At 38.1% G+C, this 18,491-nt stretch overlaps 1 protein-coding gene across 1 annotated transcript in view; it reads left to right on the top strand.

Annotated features, from left to right (window-relative positions):
• Window positions 1-18,491, top strand: part of zcchc24 (zinc finger, CCHC domain containing 24) — a 35,379-nt gene that overhangs the window by 10,377 nt on the left and 6,511 nt on the right. Inside the window, exon 3 of the mRNA XM_086170928.1 lies at window positions 16,509-16,673. Coding sequence (XP_086027054.1) covers window positions 16,509-16,673 — 165 coding nt within the window. The remainder of the gene's footprint in view (window positions 1-16,508; window positions 16,674-18,491) is intronic.

The following is an 18,491-nucleotide window of genomic DNA, read 5'->3' as shown; positions in this document are numbered from 1 at the left end:
GTATATGGTACTGTAATATTGATAATATTGTAATATTGATAAAATTTGCCGTCCCCTGGAGGCTAATGCCACTGGGAGAAGCAAAAAAAAACATCTGCCCTTCAGCTTTTCTAATTTGAATTTACCAGCTCTTGTCTTAAAAAGGAGGATATCTACCCTGAAATCATGTTTACATTTTGCCCCACCAGCTGTTTTCTTTCATCTACGATTTCACCCCTTCACTCTATGCATCCTTCAGTTTTTAACACGGTTAATTGATAAACTTTCAACACCAGTCACACTTCACAATTTGTCATGAGAGAATGCTTAGCATCTTACCCCATGATCTCTGTGCCCTCGGGCCAACTCTGAAATCACCACAGTAATTTGCCATGGGAGGCACTTTGCATGGTGTTATTGTCATGTCATAGGCTGGAGCAACTTTGAATATCCACAGAGAGGGTGTAGTCTGTAGGCATGAAAAGGTTGGAAGACCTAGGAGACAGTAAACCAAAGAGGGAATGAGGACACTTCCCCCGCAAGGAAATCAAAGTTAAAAGAATGATAAAAGTGTGGTTTCCTGCCAGCTGGTTTGTGTTTTGCACAGAAATCCCATTCTTCCTCTCAGTTTTTGCTGAGACAACAGTTGCACCACTTCCTGTTTTGGTAATCATGATACTTAACCCTGTCTGTTTGAGGCTGGAAGAGGTTACTTTCACCGAAGGTATGTAAATTCACACCTGCTCTGATAGAAAATGTAGATATACACTGAAATAATAATAATGGAGGCTTCAAATTCCTCAGGTGGACAAGATAGACTCTTAGTGTCAGTAAAGCCGAAGATAAATACATTATGTAGTCTTTGTAATTTTTTATTCTATTTCATCGTTAGATTCAGATATTTGTCTAATTTTTTTAGACTTTATTTCTCATTTTCCTGCAACTGAGTAATACTTTTGACCTTAGGTGGCTTCATGCAAATTTGAAATCATTTCTTACAAATGGTAGTGATAATTTTTGGTGGATTTTTAACAATTTCATGACAATATTTGCTGCCACTGTACTAATTAGATTCCTGGAAACTGGTTGGCAAAATGAAAATAAAAAAAGTCAATGATGAATGGAAAAAAAAGTTCTTACCTTTTTTGTTCATCATTGTTGTAGGATACTGGTCATTGGTTTTCCTCATCCAAGCTAATCTTTAGAACATTAATTTGAAAAAAAGAAAATGATCCACGTATTTCTCAGTGTGCTTTTGATGAATCATTTTTTTTAAATCACACTTTTATTATTGCAAACTTGTTCAGCTTTCTTAAGAAGATAATTCACTTTTACAATCATAGCATCAATTCAAGATGGCAGCAATCTGATTCACTTTAGATTTATAGCAGTGTGACAAGTAAATAACTGCATGGTAACAACACTGTGGCTTGTGTTCATAACACAGCTCCAGAGTAACTGGGGTCTCAGGAACCAGAACAGGATGCTTCTCCTTTCACTGTGGAGAGAAGGTGAAAGGTCAGATATTTCACTACAGCACCATATCCTGTTGGCACACCAAGTTTAGAGGGGGTATGTTAATTTACAATAAATGCAAATATTTGATCACATGCCACCTCTGAGAAAGGCTTATATGTACACTGTATGTTATTATATGAGTACAGTAGAGACTTCCTTAACCCCAATCTCCTCATTTACAGACTGTTGCTATGCCTGTGAAGCTTTTACAGATAAGGCCACCTATGCCATTTTTATACCATCTTTGGACAATTTTCCCAAGGTCTAAAAAGCCATTTTGAAATCAAAGTCCTGAAGTATTACAACATAGACATTAAAATTAAGACATTAAAACTGAGAAAATCCTACTGCAAGCATCAGGTGCTTGTGTCTTGATGGTTTTTCTGAAAGCACAGGTACAAGAATATGAGAATAACAACATTAGCTATGAACCCTGAGTACATTGATTGCTCCATTTGCTGTAGCTAGTTGCTGGACAAAATTGTCTTGGTTTCTATTTGCTTTACTCGTCCTGAGTATTTTCCATGAAATGCCATTATTAAGTAAGATTATTAAGTATAAGTATAAATTATTTAGTAAGATTGTTTGCTACAGTATAACCAGTCTTCAAATAAAATATACTGCTCAAAAAAATAAAGGGAACACTTGAACAACACAATGTAACTCCAAGTCAATCACACTTCTGTGAAATCATAGTGTCCACTCAGGAAGCAACACAGATTCATTTTGACTTGTTTTAAGGACATTACATCAAAGTTGGATCAGCCTGGAGTTTGTTTTTACACTTTAATTTTGAGTGTGATTCCTAATCAGACCTCCATGGGTTGATACAATTGATTTCCATTGATCATTTTTGTGTGATTTTGTTGTCAGGACATTCATCTGTGTAAAGAGCAAAGTATTTCATAAGAATATTTCAGTCATTTAGATCTAGGATGTGTTTTTTAAGTGTTCCCTTTATTTTTTTGAGCAGTGTACATTTCTAAAGTCAACTTCTCTCATTGAATTCTAGAAGACACTGCATCGCCAATTAATATCTAAATTCAATGCCATCATTTTTAACTAAGGAGGTATGGGAACGGGGGCATTTCACTGAAATACTTTTACGAATTCTTTTTAGGTGTGCAGTGTCGACAGTATGTGTCTGAACAAAAGTATGTTAACTGCATATTAACTTGCAATTGAATGAGATAAATTAATAAGTTGAAATCTCTGTTCCCATTTGTCGTTCGTAATGTTGCACTGTATTGTTTTCAAAATTACATAAAACTAAATTATAGCAGAAGAGGAAAGAAGAAAAGTAAAAACCAAAAGTCTACTGGACATTGTTCAGTGCAGAAAATGACCAATCAGTGAAAAGGGAACAATAAAAGAAGTAAGATCCATGATGCTATTGGTGGATATAACAGATACATCACAATAATAATAATTGTATTTAGCTTAAAACAAGTATGATTATAAGTGTGATTATTTATATACTCGCAATAGACTGGTGCTGGATACTCACAGGTATCTATCTATCTATCTATCTATCTATCCATCTATCCATCTATCCATCTATCCATCTATCCATCTATCCATCTATCCATCTATCCATCTATCCATCGGTATCAGGACTGAAAAAGTCAGAGCTACAGTCCTTCCTTTGAGTGCTGCTCCCAGATAATTTAATAGCCAAAGAACTGACAATAACTCCCTCAACAGAAATATTGTTGTTGTGCATTTATTTTAGTGTATGGGGCTTGCTGGCATTTAACCGTATTAAACTACTGGGTCAATTTTCATGGAACTTCATGGAAGGCAGTTGTATGTAGGGCCATGAAAGGAGCTGAATTTATGGTCAGATCCATTTTACATAGCTTTTTAGAGCTTTAGTTGGATTTTAACCAATGGAACTTGTATTACATTTAATGTATGTATTTTGCTCCTATAATCTGTGGCTACCACTTTATGTCAGAAGATTCGGGAATGAAAATGAATTCATGTTTCCAGACACAAAACATCCAGACGCAAATAACCACATTAGACTGGCAAATGAATGCCAAACTAAGCTCCAATGTTTGATCGGTATGTGGTTGAACTAATTGCCCTTTTTAGCAGCACATACAAACAACAGGGACTCCTCAGTGAAATGAGACAGGCTGAACAAGAGGGTTGAAAAGAAAAAATGAGATACAGAGACACTTTGAGGCTGCAAGTGCTAGTGCACAGGCCTGATCTCGGTGTCAAGAGATCAGAGGCGGACACTGCTTGCTTTGTGTTTCGCTGAAATGAGCAACTAAGGGAGAAACTGCAGTTCTGAATGGGCAGTGCAGGGGAAAGCCCTGGTGCTGGGAATGGAGGCTGGTAATTAAGGCTGTCATTGTGTGTCTGCTAGACTGAGAGGTCAGAAAGGCAGGGCTGCATTGTTCCCCCAGCAGGGACTTTGCTGCATCACAGCGGTGTGTCAGACTCAGATGGTTCAAAGAAATTGTCAGATGGGGAAAAATAAACAAAAAAAAAAAACTTACAACAATAAACCACACTGAGCATCCCATGCATTGTTTGTCAAAATATAGACTATAAGGAGCTCTTCTGTTTTTTTATTTAAAGCACTTTTTTCTCTCTCGCCTTATGTGTTGTGCATATCTATAAAGAAAGACTATTCAGCCACATCAAAATGCGTACATTCACTGTAGTCTAAACACTGTAATGGTAACCATGTAACGCCACTGTGGTGTGGAGTTACTGATGTCAAGCCCTAGTAAACCTGGCTAGCGAATTTTTGGAAATTATGTGCTTACAATTTCATTAATTTGCAGGAGATCAATGACAGCACATGAAGCATTATAATGGAAAACAAAAGCGAGAGGAAATGAATGAATTCCTCATCGCCACTATGACAGAGTAAATGGAAAATTTTCACAATGTATTAAACATGAGGCATGTTCTTCAAGATGGAAACAAAATCTTTAAAAACCACAGATTATCAAAGAAGATAACTAATGTTTGATTAGTTAATTAAAGTCTTTACTAATTATTTGTACAAATTAAAAAATAAATCTAAAATCTAATTTTAAAAGAGAAACATCAAATGGTCAATTGAAATATGTGCTTTGGATGTGGAGCTATCTCAGATCACCATGTATGGTGACAGTTTTAAGTTGTTGTCTCTTTTGACAGTGACAGTTTTAAGTTGTTGCTTGCTTTTTACTATTGTCATGTTTTCTCTGGACCTGAAGTTAAACTGAAGGTGTTTTCCAACAACACTCAAGCACTTCTTTTGCAACCTTGTCTGTGTCTCTGCTCATCTCTGTGCTCTGCTCTATGTCAGGAAGTTTCTGGCAGGGGTTGAGGGGGAGGCAGTGGGGGTGAGGTGCACCATGGGAATGTTTTTATAGGGTGACCCCATGATCTTCCTTCCAGTCGCAGCAAAGGCTTTGAATACCCTGTGTCTACCTCTGCTCTAACACTCACTGAGGCGGGTTACAAAGGAAAGGGACAGAGACAGGGAAGGAGTTAGAAGAGACTGTCCTGGGATAAGGATAAGACTTATCATGGATGCCAGTGACATGACATTTCAAACATTGTTTGTCTGTTATGGTGTCACAACAGGCAGTTAACCATCCCCTCTACCTCTCAGTGCTCCAGCGACCTCTCTGTCGACATTTTTTCTTCTGTTAACCTTGAAACCCCAGCATTGAGAAGGTCCAATAAAACAGTGGCACCATATGTAACACTTAATAAGCACACTTACAAATACAAACACAGATGGCAGTCATAAGGTCTTCCTATTGTGGAGTAATCAGTTTTTTGTTCACCTCTGTATTCCCCTGTCTGTCACCCAACCTGCTCTTGTCATTCACTGGCCCGGTAACCTAACTCTACTCTGCAGCTGTACAGCTCATTGGGCTTAGTGGACCATTGTTAAGTCCAAGGCTGAGAGAGGGGGAAATTTCACACCCACGGTCCCACTTAGCATTAGCCTTTAACGACCAATAAATGTGGTTAATGTGTGCTTGGTAAACTTATCTTATATTATATGAGAGATTTTCCATAACAGGCAGGTGTAATGATGAATGAGCTTTGTGGGGTTAACCAAGAGGCATTCTGAAACACAGGTGAATAAAGCATGAGGGGTGAAGAGTGTGGACTCTCTCAAAAACATCAATGTTCAAACTGAGGAAAGTGTTACTGCTAAAGAAGCCAGCACTTTACACTAAGATAAGATAAGATAAACTTTATTGATGCCCATAGGGGAAATTCCTTTGTGGATTTCTGTCGTCTATCGCCTGTTGGGGTTTTCATCAGTCATCCAAGAATTTGACAAAGATATGTGGCCCACAAGGGAACCTGGATTGTGGAAATGTAGGAGTTTGGGAATCAGGTTTTGGAAAAAGATGTATTGGCATTTAGCTATGCCTCAGCAGCTGTCTTGGGCATGAATGACATTGGTCTGTTGCTGAGAAGGAAAACATGGACATATACACACACATAGTACATGCTCATATGTGCATGCATATGAAGCGCTCATGCAATATCTGTTGGATCTAATGGGAATGGCATGAGTCATCAGAATTCTGCATGCAGTGGTCCCTAAAGGGGTAGACACTGAGAAAAGTTGATGTTAATTAATAAATATTTTTCATTATTTAGTGTATAACTTGTCATAACATTGAAATCAACTGCTGAAAACATCCCATGGTATTAGAGCCCCATTTCTAGTTTATTATAACAACTAATAGCATGTAACCAGTTTCCTTTGTAATTAAAGATGACTTAGTTGAGATTTGGCTTAATCTAAATAAACAAAAGTAACATACTGTAATATCAGTTCTGGCATTTTTCCTTCAACGTAATTGAAACATATTGTTCCATACAACTAGAAAATGCTCTCTGTCCACTCTACTAAGCCATTGACTCAAGATATTGTTAAAGTTTAAAAAAACACATTGTTGTCTGTGAGAACAGACGTCTTTGGGGGAATTTTTATATTGCCAACTGTTGGTCTTCATTATTACAGGATTGCGACAGTCCTGCTTGGATATGTTCGCCTCTTGTTTCATTTGAAATTGGTCTTATGAAAATTGAGTCAAACGTATCACAGTTTTGTGATCCAGCATTCTGTTCCACTCAATTAGATTTAACAATTTCTCTGCAAATCGATGACATTTCATAGCACAAAATACCTTTTTTGATACTTTCTGGCAAAGTCGCTCCACTTATCTACATGAGTGATAGCTGTGGGATGTTTTAACTTTAGTACAGCTGTCTTGACTTACATCTTCTCCATGTGGTATCTCAGCATGTCAAAGAAGAGACAAAACACAAGTGATATGGCCAGCGCTGTTATAAAATGTCTCTGGAATCTAATAAGTTGTTACATCTTGATATTTGTCCTGTTTTAAGATAATTAAAGACAATTGGCGTGTGTGTGAGACTTACCACGTATCAAAATCTCCCCTCGTAGAATACACACAATCACACTCAACCATACAAAGTGCACTTAAACTGCCAAGCAGCAGCCATTTCCTAGAACGAACTATTTTGGCATCGCCATGGGGCTGGAAATGGACTTGTGGTTATTTTTCCAAACAGTTGGAGTGTTTATCCTCTTGAAAACCTTCCTTTTGTATTCCAGTTAGACATCACAGCCATTTGTGATAACGTGTGACCCAGGTGGTCAAAGCCGGAAAATCACAGGAGGAAACCTGTAACCCGGAGCATGGCTGCCCACAAAATACTTTAATGAAATCATTCCTGCTCACCTTAATTTGATGGCCTAAATCACTTGATGACTTTTCAATCATTTTATTTTGCATATGTATTTGAAGTCCTACTTATTATTGCCAGTTATGTTTTCAAATAATTGCAACTATTAATATTTACGGATATTGTTTTGTTTCTCCCCAATATTTTCTTTGGAAATGTCTTCCTCTCTGCAATATGTATTCTATTTTTATGCTTTCCAAAAAATGATCATACTTTGATAATTCATGATTGCTTAATAGCATTATGTATTTATTTAAACCTAGACTGTTGTGAGTACATTTCTCCCCCAACAGCCTTATGAAACACACTTGATTAACTAAATTAAAGGCTATATACAATAAGGTTTTTATAAATAGGATCCTAACCCTCTAGGGCTCAATATTAATTCAGCATAGTTTCCAAAGCTATTTGTCATGAGTTTTTCGTATATAAGCATGCTACACATTATACAATGGCAGTTTACAAAATTAATTTGAACATTTTCTATGATTTTACATTTCTTGCAGCCATTTTGATTGAATGTAGTGTTATTAATGGCTGTCTCTATGTAGCACTGCGACACCAACTCTTGCCTTCCTTGTTATTATTGCCACATATCTTGTATACATAATAAATTACTTGATTTAACATTTAAATTTTGTTATCTTTTTAGGTTAATGGAAAGCTTTATGAATGAAATCTTTACAGTAATATATATGATATGGTTAGTGAGTTAATATTACAAGAAATGTTGGAAGTACAAATATCTTCGGAACTGCCACAATACTTTTCTTTGTAATAAATTGGAATATTGTAATCTCTCAGAATTAGGCTGACAGTACATAAAAACAAAGGTTTGAAGATGATGATCATTATTTTCACATGGCAAATAAACATCAGTCTAAATGAAAATGTATGTATTCAAATTGGCTATTTTAATTAATCCCACTTTAGTTTGTATCAGTTCCATTTTTTTTTTATGAGTTTCCAAATGTTTACGTGTTTTCAACATTTTTAGTCTTGATGTTAAGTCTGCATGACAAATACATGTTTGTGCATGGATGTGGGTGTATGTGAAGCTAGGTGGAATACATGATTATGTAAGGCTTAAATTTAAAATTTAGAGACAAGATTCAGAAGATAACAGTGCTTATCACAATAGTTGTGCACAAGGCCCCATGAATACACATAGTATTTAAAATATCAAAGTAAACTTGAAGTCACAGTGCACTGCTTAAAATTCAAGCTGTTATGTAGGAAAAGCATATTAAGCACAAATATAGAAAAAAAACATAACTGTAATATATTGTAATTGGAATATGTAAATATAATCATGTATTTACACTAAATAACAGGGTTCCTTCCTTTGGGTAACAGGTTGAAGAGCTTGACAGGCATTGCATAGTTTTTAAGTAAAGGTCACGGTTAAAAGTCACTACAAACGACTCCAAGTTTTCAGCTGAACTGAAAAAGGCAAACCAACATGACTAATGGATGCATGTTTACTGAAACACTAAACTTCAGACAACATTTCCATGTCATGGCCCAGAGAAGGATCAGGCATGAGTGATGCTTTGATCCTGTTTTGATGTTTCACAGAGAACCAGTTCCCAGGTTAAAATGACATCCAGGCATCCTACATCACCTCCTTTTAATATTTATCAGACCACTAAGGGTAGCATGCTAACTTATACCACATTAAAGCAATTAGATGGCTTATCAGAAATGCTATGGTTAATGAGTAAACCAAACAAAAACTCCAAAAGACCCAAAGCTAACATTGTGGACTGCAGCCCATTCACCATATCTAAAAATCTATCTCTTATGAGCTGCAGCCAAATCAAATACAGATCAAAAGATGAGGACATAAGCAGACAAATATACATCCATGGACACACTCATGCATGTGGAAATGCATTACACAGATTTTGGTCTGGTTTGGTGTTCTTGTGTTGCTCTCTGAGAAATGTCCTGGGGGATGCTGAGAGGCAGAGCAGGGCCTGAGCTCCTCCGCTGTTCTTTTGTTTACACTGATGGTTTCCAGATGCTAGCTGGGGATTGTAGCGCTATGGAACGCTGGGGAGCAGCCCAGCAGTTTGGGGCCCAAGCCAACCAAACGGGATTAAGGCAACTCCATTTGATATACATGAAAAACATGGCTTTACTTTTTCATAACTGTAGAATTGTTTACAAAGGCTGAGAGCATTTTACAAAGAAGAATATAGATTATCAATTTGCAAAGGGTGACATACGGTTAAGTGTCACATTTTTCCAGGATTTCTCATGCAATTCACAATAATTACTCAGATTTAATAGTATTGTAATTAGTCCAAAATACAGACAGGATTTCACTGCATCTCAATGCCATTAATATTTTATTCAGTAATTTGAATAACTACTGAACCAAAAACTAGCCAGACCTCTGATGGTGGTTGCTAATGATTTCTCTTAACTTGCTTTTCTATGGCTTTCTTAGTTAATTTTCAGTGTAATTTTGTGCAGCCCCATTCAGAGGAAATTGTTTTTAAAAACAGAGGTGTATTGTGCTGTAGTGAGAGCAGATTTATCACTGAAACAGCACACCTGTTCCTCCCGTCACTTTCAGACCCTTTTCTTTACAGGCATTAGAAAGAGACAGCTGCACTAGCAAAGGAGCTGTCCAGAGAGAGGTGTGAAAGATGGCAGAGAAAAAGAGAGCAATGCACAAGCAAACAGTGGCTGTATTTAGAGCTCGCAGTACATGGTGAGATTGATAAACAGTCCCTATAAAGCACCTGGTTGAGTTTCTGGCTTGGGGCTTAGGATGTTTAGTCCAGCAGCGGAAACAGCCAATAAAAGTGCTCGTTCTGTGTGTAGTTAGACACAGCTGAGGTGGTGACAGTGTCATTCTTGTGAGAGACTTGAAGCGGTGGCCATCTGCATGCCCTCACTTGGCCCTAAGTTGTGACTTACAGGCCAACGACAACATCCTCAGCTTGTGATGTCAGACAACGTGGGCAGTAATTCAGAATAAAACAATCTAGCAAACTGCACCTCTTGAACAACTTTGTTCAAAGAGCACAAATGCAGATGACATGGGATAATGCAATCACAAAATGTTAAAGGCAGTGACCGTTTTGCATCTTGTATTTTACCCCTACATAGCTTTGATGTGGTTGACAAAACTGTACTTTTATAAATTCTTTGGCCAATGTAATTAGCTCTAAATGAGCCAGCAAATCACTGTATCTTTAAATGTGGTCACAAACACAGCCCAAGGTAAGCCTGTCACAGGATCTTAAGTGAATTGGAAGCATATGTCTAACTGTCCTTGTCTCATCCCTTTTGTGCAATAATTTTAACATCAAATATTGCCCATGAATTTATTCCAATGATTATTTTAGTTAATAAGTCAGAATTTTTTTGGCTAAAACATGACACTTTGTTTAAGTCTTTCAATGTATATTTGAACAACTATGTGATGAACTCTCAAAGAAAAAAGAATGAGTTTCCTTTAAGATGCACTTATTGCTTTTGTTTCAATCTGTCTGTAAAAACTAGCAAACCATAATTCTGCTTTTGAAATGTTTAGATTTTCTTTGTAAATAACGGAGATCCTTACATACACAATATGGCCAAAAGTATTCGCTCACCCATCCAACTAATCGGAATCAAGTGTTCCAATTCCTTCCATGGCCACAGGTGTATAAAATCAAGCACCTAGTCATGCACACTGTTTTTACTAACGTTTGTGAAAAAATGGGTCGCTCTCAGAGTCTCAATGAATTCCAGCATGGAACTGTGATAGGATGCCAGCTGTGCAACAAATCCAGTTGTGAATTTTAAAACTCCTAAATATTCCACAGTCAACTATATTAAAAGAACATGGAAGTGTTGGGGAATAGCAGCAACTCAGCCACGAAGTAGTAGGCCACATAAACTGACAGCGCAGGGTCAGCAGGTGCTGAGGTGCCTAGTGCGATGAGATCGCCAACTTTCTGCAGAGTCAATCACTCAAGAACAGTGTGTAGAGAGCTTCATAGAAAGGGTTTCCATGGCTGCATCCAAGTAACACATCACTAAGTGCAATGCAAAACGTGGGATGCAGTGGTGGAAAGCACACCACCACTGGCTTCTAAAGCAGTGGAGACGCGTTCACGCGAAGAGTGGTACTTTTCTGACTGTATTGTGCAAAGTGTGAAGTTTGGTGGAGGGGGAATTATGGTGTGGGGTTGTTTTTTAGGAGCTGGACTTGGCCCCTCAGTTCCAGTGAAAGGAACTAAGTGAAACTTCAGCATACCAAGGCATTTTGGACAATTCCATGCTTCCAACTTTGTGGGAATAGTTTGGTGCTGGCCCCTTTCTTTTCCAACACGACTGTGCACCACTGCACAAAGCAAGATCCATAAAGACATGGATGACAGAGTCTGGTATGGATGACCTTGACTGTACAGAGTCCTGACCTCAACCTGATAGAACACCTTTTGGATGAATTAGGGCGGAGACTGAGAGCCAGGCCTTCTCATCCAAGATCAGTGTGCGACCTCACAAATGCGCTTCTGGAAGAATGGTCAAAAATTCCCAGAGACCCACTCCTGAACCTTGTGGCTAGCCTTCCCAGAAGACTTGAAGCTGTTATAGCTGCAAAGGGTTGATCGACTTCATATTGAAACCTATGGGTTAGGAATGGGATGTCAATTAAGTTCATATGTAAGAAAGGGCAAGTGGGTGAATACTTTTGGCCATATAGTATATATAAATGAGAGATCTGATGAAGGAATTAGCCTGGATGTAGTCCTGTGCTGCATTTTTCACAAGTGAAAAAGTAACACCCCTTTTAGTGTCAAAGGGGGCATTGCAGATGACAGGTGGTTCGAGTCTGCAGGAGGCAGGATTTGACCCAAACACCATTCCTGAACACACATTCTGCTGTGAATTGGGTGTACAATGTGCTGCTTTGTGATTCATCAGGGATTACACTGCCTTGACAATCGAATGCTGGTTGATTAAAGACCATCAGGTCAGTCTTATTATAACATTTCCTTTCAAACATACAACCATTTGCCAATTTCCTTGTTTTCACAAGTATAAGTCAGTTAGTGGTTTTAGAAATTTGCATGTATACTTTTGGGTCAACAATACCTCTAGATGTGTGTTGACAGTTGAATGACTGCAGCCAATATCTTTAGACTAAATCAACATGTAAATTTGCCCTCTAATATGTTGAGAAAGTATTAAATTGCATATTCACAACCTTGACAGCTGTGGTCTGGGTATTAGGAATGATTGCTCTGAGGTTTGGACTGCAAAGAACACTTAGAATTAATCCAAGGCCAACCTATTCTGTTTCTAGAGACAAAGGGTGATGGTTTCAGTTTTTAGGCAAGTGTACAGTCTTGTGTCTGTCCAGTGGTCATTACTCTTCCCCTGGAATGCAAGACCCAAGTAAATCCTAGATCGCCATTAAATGGGTTTGGACCTCACTTCTTTTCCATTGGTCAGTAATTGACACCTTTTACGATCTACAGTGGAACAGAGCTTGGATAATTTCATGGTGAAATTATATTTTAGGGACTCATGCTGAACTCTAAAACTCTTTGGCTTTTATGATATGTGTCATATGTATTGGGAGATGTGTCCATCCCTGAATTCCTTCTCATAATAACAAGGCCAATTTATTACAGAGCTACAACGGTTACCACTCTCTCTTTCTCTGTTTCTGAAATGTATGTCCTAATTGAAAGCAGAGCAGTGGTTTTACGACAGCTCTCACATGGAGGCCATCTGCTTTGGATTAGAATCCCTCCTCCCTCTCTTTGTCTTAGTTTCTCCTTTCCTTTCTCAACTGTCCTTAGAGGGACTGATTGGAGGTCTCTCCACAGTTGGCTTAGATCACTATGGGGCTGGTGGTATTATTGTTCACTTTTCCTTTTTTCTTTGTCTGAGTGTGTTTGTGTGATTGTTGGGAGTCTGTGCCTGATGCAGCAGGTATATAGAAACCAACTTGGTGACAGAATCCTCGGAGATTGTTTCATACTCAGCTCTAATGTTAAATTGTTGAATGTCTCTTACAATTTCCACGGGTCATTTATGTCATGTTTTTTCAATTTCTTTTACTTTTTTTCAGCTTTCTTCATTCGATGTAATGCAATTTTTGAGGTGATTCATTCTATGATATAAGCCATGCAGTGATCTGTTTCTTTGCAGTAGGGCTAATTTCTGAGTGGGAGTAATGCAGGAAACTACATTGAGACCAGCTGTGCCTCAAGAGTGTGGAAAACCTGTGGATGTGGAATTTGTAGAGAATGGGTGTGTGTGTGTGTGTGTGTGTGTGTGTGTGTGTGTGTGTGTGTGTGTGTTTGAGTCTGTGCGTGTGCTTAGACTTGTGTCTGGGTGTTAAAAGAAAAAGAAAAGTATTGTCATTTATAATTGTGCTTGTGTGTGGCCATGACTTGGTGCGAAAAGCATCAGTGAATGTCTGTATCACACATTGGCATGTGTTGTAGGCTTCATTTAACAATTCATTGACCCATGATACATGTGCATGTGTGTGTGATATGATAAGTCCCTGCTGTGATGGAACAAAAGGGAATGTGATCAAATTGTGGAAATGGAGCTTTGCTATCTTCACTTTGGACACTGTCCTCTACACACACATGCTGACCCTTATCTCAACATGTAGGGCTCTAGCTGCTGGGACAAAAACAAACATTGACTGAAAGCAAGTCGGCACTGTCAAAGTGATCTGATAAACAGAGCTGGTCATCTCCTGTCACGAATGCAATCAACCGATTCACTGTTTGAAGCTTTTCTTCCACTTGCTGGACATCTAAACAGTCTAAATGACACAGATATAGCCATTTATCTCTTAACTAGGCTTGAATGGCTTAAGATGTGCACAGCAGTGGCAAATACGAAACACATCTCCAGTCTTGCGTTGAGTGATGACGCAAATCAAGCAGATTAGTCATTGTACTGTGTGTATTTCAATTTTTTTTTGTAAATGTTGCTTTAAAAGCAGGATGTGTGCTTATTTTCCTGGAACTCGAGCCTAACTAAAACATTTATTCAGTCATTCTTGTGTTTACAGCTTAAGAAAGATTATGCATCTACAAGGCTCAGTAGTGCTGTGTGTGAAAGCTTATCAATTGTTGTCCAGAACAAGGCATGATATTGCGCATCCTCTGCTAGCAGTGCTGGCATGACAATCCAGATGTGGTACACGGAATGTTTTCCCTTCATGTTTGTATGACCCCTTGAATGTGAAATATCAACATTGCCCATAAAGGCATCAGCTTCAAGATATAAACTTGCTTGTCTAATAATAGTGGCAGCTTTTTGCATTGTCTTGTCAACAATTGACCGCAATGTGAAAGCAACACTTTAGATTTAAAAATTAAAAAGTGAAACTGAGTCATATAACTTAATAGCTAGGAACACTATGTACATTGTGTGACACGAACAGCCCAATTAATTATCATAGATTGTACCTTCATTTAATCTTTGTTTTCAGAGATAGTCCATTTACTCTGTGCACATCAGGAGAAACTTCAAAGTGATTGCCAAGGGAACTTTAGCTGATCTGAAAACACTTCAACGGAGCATGATGTGCAGCCAAAGGCCAAGGCTGAACCCTGGAAACAGCATGAAGCAGCAGAGGAATGATCATGAGGACGATTGCTGTTTCTATCCTGTTGAGTGTTGGCACAGTATCAGGGACAGATCTTTTACATTTTAACAAAAAAAGCTGCCCTGTAAAATAACTGAAAGTGTTCAGAAAAACTAATTTTGTCATTTACTTGGTACTTACTATTAGACCTTATTTGTAAAGAATCAATTTTAGGCAGATCTAATATGTCTTTTTTCCTGCAGAAGAACCTTAGAAAGTTTAATGTTAAAGTTTCCAAAGCAGAATGACCACATGGTATCAGTTAGATCATGTTGGAAGTGACTCACTGGAATAAGAGCATCCAAACAAAATTTTGCCATCACTGTCTGTTGGATTGTCCACTGATTACATCAAGACATCCCTGTCAGTGTGTGCAGCATGGCGTGTTGCAAGCCTACAAAGTCATATTTTCCAGCCTGTGAGCTGTCACACTGAGAGATTCAGAGCTGACAGTGGGGTTGAGATCATGCTGTGGAGGGGCAGAACTGAAGTGCAGCCCATAGTTAGCATTGCCTTGCTGCTGCTGCTGCTGCTGCTGTAAAGTGCTGATGTCTGCTTAGACAGGCACCAGATGCTGCAGATTAAAGTTCCTATTATTCACACATGGATTGGGACAAGTAAAGGCAAGACCATGCCCTTCCTTTCCCTGTCATGGTCCCATAAACCCCAGCATCTCCCCGAAAAACTTTAGACAATGTTAATATAATTATGAAAACCAGCAGCAATGATCTAATTTCATTTTCAGTGCTGACTATGTCCACAACACCAGTTGCACGCTGTGATAGATCTGGACAATATCAGTAAACGTATAATGAATATTGTATAACTATGATATTGTGGATTTTTTTTCCTTTTTAAATACTGTAATAAATCATGAGTCTAGGAATGTTTTCCCTTTTTTGCCAGTAATTGTCTATATCCTCAATATATGTGTATATCCATAAAATGTAAATTTATAACTATGGCATTAAATAATTTCACAATCAGTTAACATGCAGCCCAAAAATGACATGAAAGAATTGACCTTGATTATACATAGTGTACACACACACACGCATACATACATACACAGTGACATAATATGACAAACTCACTTATCAGTGTATATTTTGGTTACTTTTGGCTGGGAGGACAGCTCAGATTTACCATTTTGATGACATCAATACATTTGTTTGTGAACATGTTTTTGGAGAGAAAATTAGTCCCTTCTGTTGCTGTTATAGTGGCTTAACTAAAGTTGCCAACATGAAGTCATTGAAGCTGCCCCTCCCAAACATATTTCCCTGAAGTTAGTACTTTTTTATTGATGGCTGTTTGCAATCACCTTCCACATAAGAATCAGAGTAATGATTTGATACAGCTGTAATGGAAGTAAATGTCGATGACACAACTAGATAATGTGCCAAATTTGTGTCTAGGACTGTGCGGTATTAAGAAGTTGGGCATATTAGCAGGGCAAGGATAGAAACCCCCAGCTTTTACCACTCACTATCTAGAATGGTATTGCAAATGTAGCTTCACCTCTAAACATTCTTGTTAAAAGCATTTCCTGTTGTCTTACAGTTTATTAGTCCAGAATTCAAAAATAATGTTTTTCACACAAGTTTTAATCACGTCCCTTTGTTCCTCACAGGCCAGACCTAAAGGAGAGGGGCTGACACCTTACCAAGGGAAAAAGAGATGCTTTGGCGAGTACAAGTGCCCTAAGTGTAAGAGGAAGTGGATGAGTGGAAACTCCTGGGCCAACATGGGACAAGAATGTATTAAATGCCACATCAACGTCTATCCACACAAACAGGTACATCACACATATAGGCGGCATTTGCACTTAAACCTCTTTATGTGGAAATTTTCAGAGGTTTGGCAGAGAATCCTGATTGGTCAAACTATTGTAACGAACTGAAACAGTCCAAACTCAAGATAGCCATTCTAGCATATTACATGCTGTCTCACTTAAATCAAAGAAAAATAACACCACTGACACTTGCATTTGCGTTTGTGACCATAAAACAAGTCAGAATTTATTATTTTAAGAATCATAGCCCCTGGGTAATATAATTTGATGATCATGTGCACTGTAGTTTGAAAAACAAGCGAGATATTATCCCCACACATCATCTTATAATATTTATGCATTTTCACATTCTTCCAATTCCATTTCATGAAATAAAATTAGCATTAGTCCTTGAGGCCTTGCCTTACTCATTCTCTGAATACCATGACTGACTATGTCTGTTCAACTCTCACATGAAATGGACACAGCACAGTATTCTTGGATAATTAATTTTAACAAGTTTCTTTCCCTCTTTTATTTATTTATTTTTTTTTAAAATAGCACCTTTATTAAATCAACCTGGTTTAGATGTTGAGTGAAATCCAACAAACACCCCTGGTTCTCTTTAGCACACTTCAATCACCTCATTACTTTCCATTTTCTATGTTTAAAAGATAGCATTGAATCGACTGAGGGCATTAACTCTATTCCTATTTTTTTTTAGAGAATGTAAAAAAAACTGCATTAACAAGTCAATCTGCGTTTCTCACTGCAAAACATTTTGTTCCATGGAGTTAAACTGTGAGAAACCTTTGCTCTCATGTCTGTGTTTCTTGTGGCAAAGCCCCACACAGTTAAGCAATTTTCCGGCACTTGCAGTATCACCCTCTTAACATATTTCCATCTTGCCAGCTAAGAATTCCCATAAATGGTTTGACTATGTACTATATATTCCAACCTTCATTCATATGCAATATTTGTTCCTTGGAAATACAAAATCCACTACACAGGGGTCAAACCAAGGACATGATTTACACTGGCGTAGGGGCCAAATCCTCGCTTTTCCAAATTATAATTCTGTCCATCACTTTTATAGCATGAGTCCCAAAATAAAATCTCCATTAAAAGCTTCCAGTTACTGCTCAGCTGCTATAGTCCAGATATATCTATGTGACTTTAAAACATCATTGTCTTCGCTTGAGTCAGACACATCAGAGAAATCCTACTGTATGATGGTTTGATTTTTGTCTCAGACAAATGGCTGAACTATTTGCTCTACAATGAAAAAGGTCACAAACATTTGTGATTTGGCAGTTTCACTGTACATTGGCATTACTGGGCCTTTAGTTCTGCTTATAGAGCCCTATTCTGCTGACTAGTGCGACGGAATGTAAAGGCGTTGAAACCTTAATGCATACAACGGGTGCAAAACATAAACAGGTTTTATAGCGCAAACTGCGACGGACTAAAAAACGTTTTTTTCCGTTTCAAAGTATTAGTTGTGCCAGTAAAACGCATGCACCGCGTAAATCTTTACTCCTGAGCGTCTTACCCGCTGTCCATACCTGGAACAGGTCCTCTCTCAGGTGAGTGTGTGGTTGTTCCAAAAGTCCCTCCACTGCGGGCTCTTCCTGTTCTGCCCGGAACCTTAGAGGACTCCACAGATTCCTGTTGCATGTCAGCCTTTTCCAATCCAGAAAACTTTCCATGGCACATTTTTGACTGAAAGTTTTACTGTTCACAACTTTCGTTCTCTGCCGCTTATTTCAAGGCTGCCGTTCGGTTGTCGAACTGTGATCCTAAATAAAGAATGATGAGAAATAGAAATAATTGTGTTATATT

This window comes from Fistularia commersonii, chromosome 2 (assembly GCF_037954325.1).
Source record: "Fistularia commersonii isolate RoL2024-O1a breed Wild chromosome 2, RoL_Fcom_v1.0, whole genome shotgun sequence".
Classification (NCBI taxonomy): Eukaryota; Metazoa; Chordata; class Actinopteri; order Syngnathiformes; family Fistulariidae; genus Fistularia; species Fistularia commersonii.
Note: the sequence above shows the minus strand (reverse complement) of the source record. Positions and strands in the feature narration are given on the sequence as shown.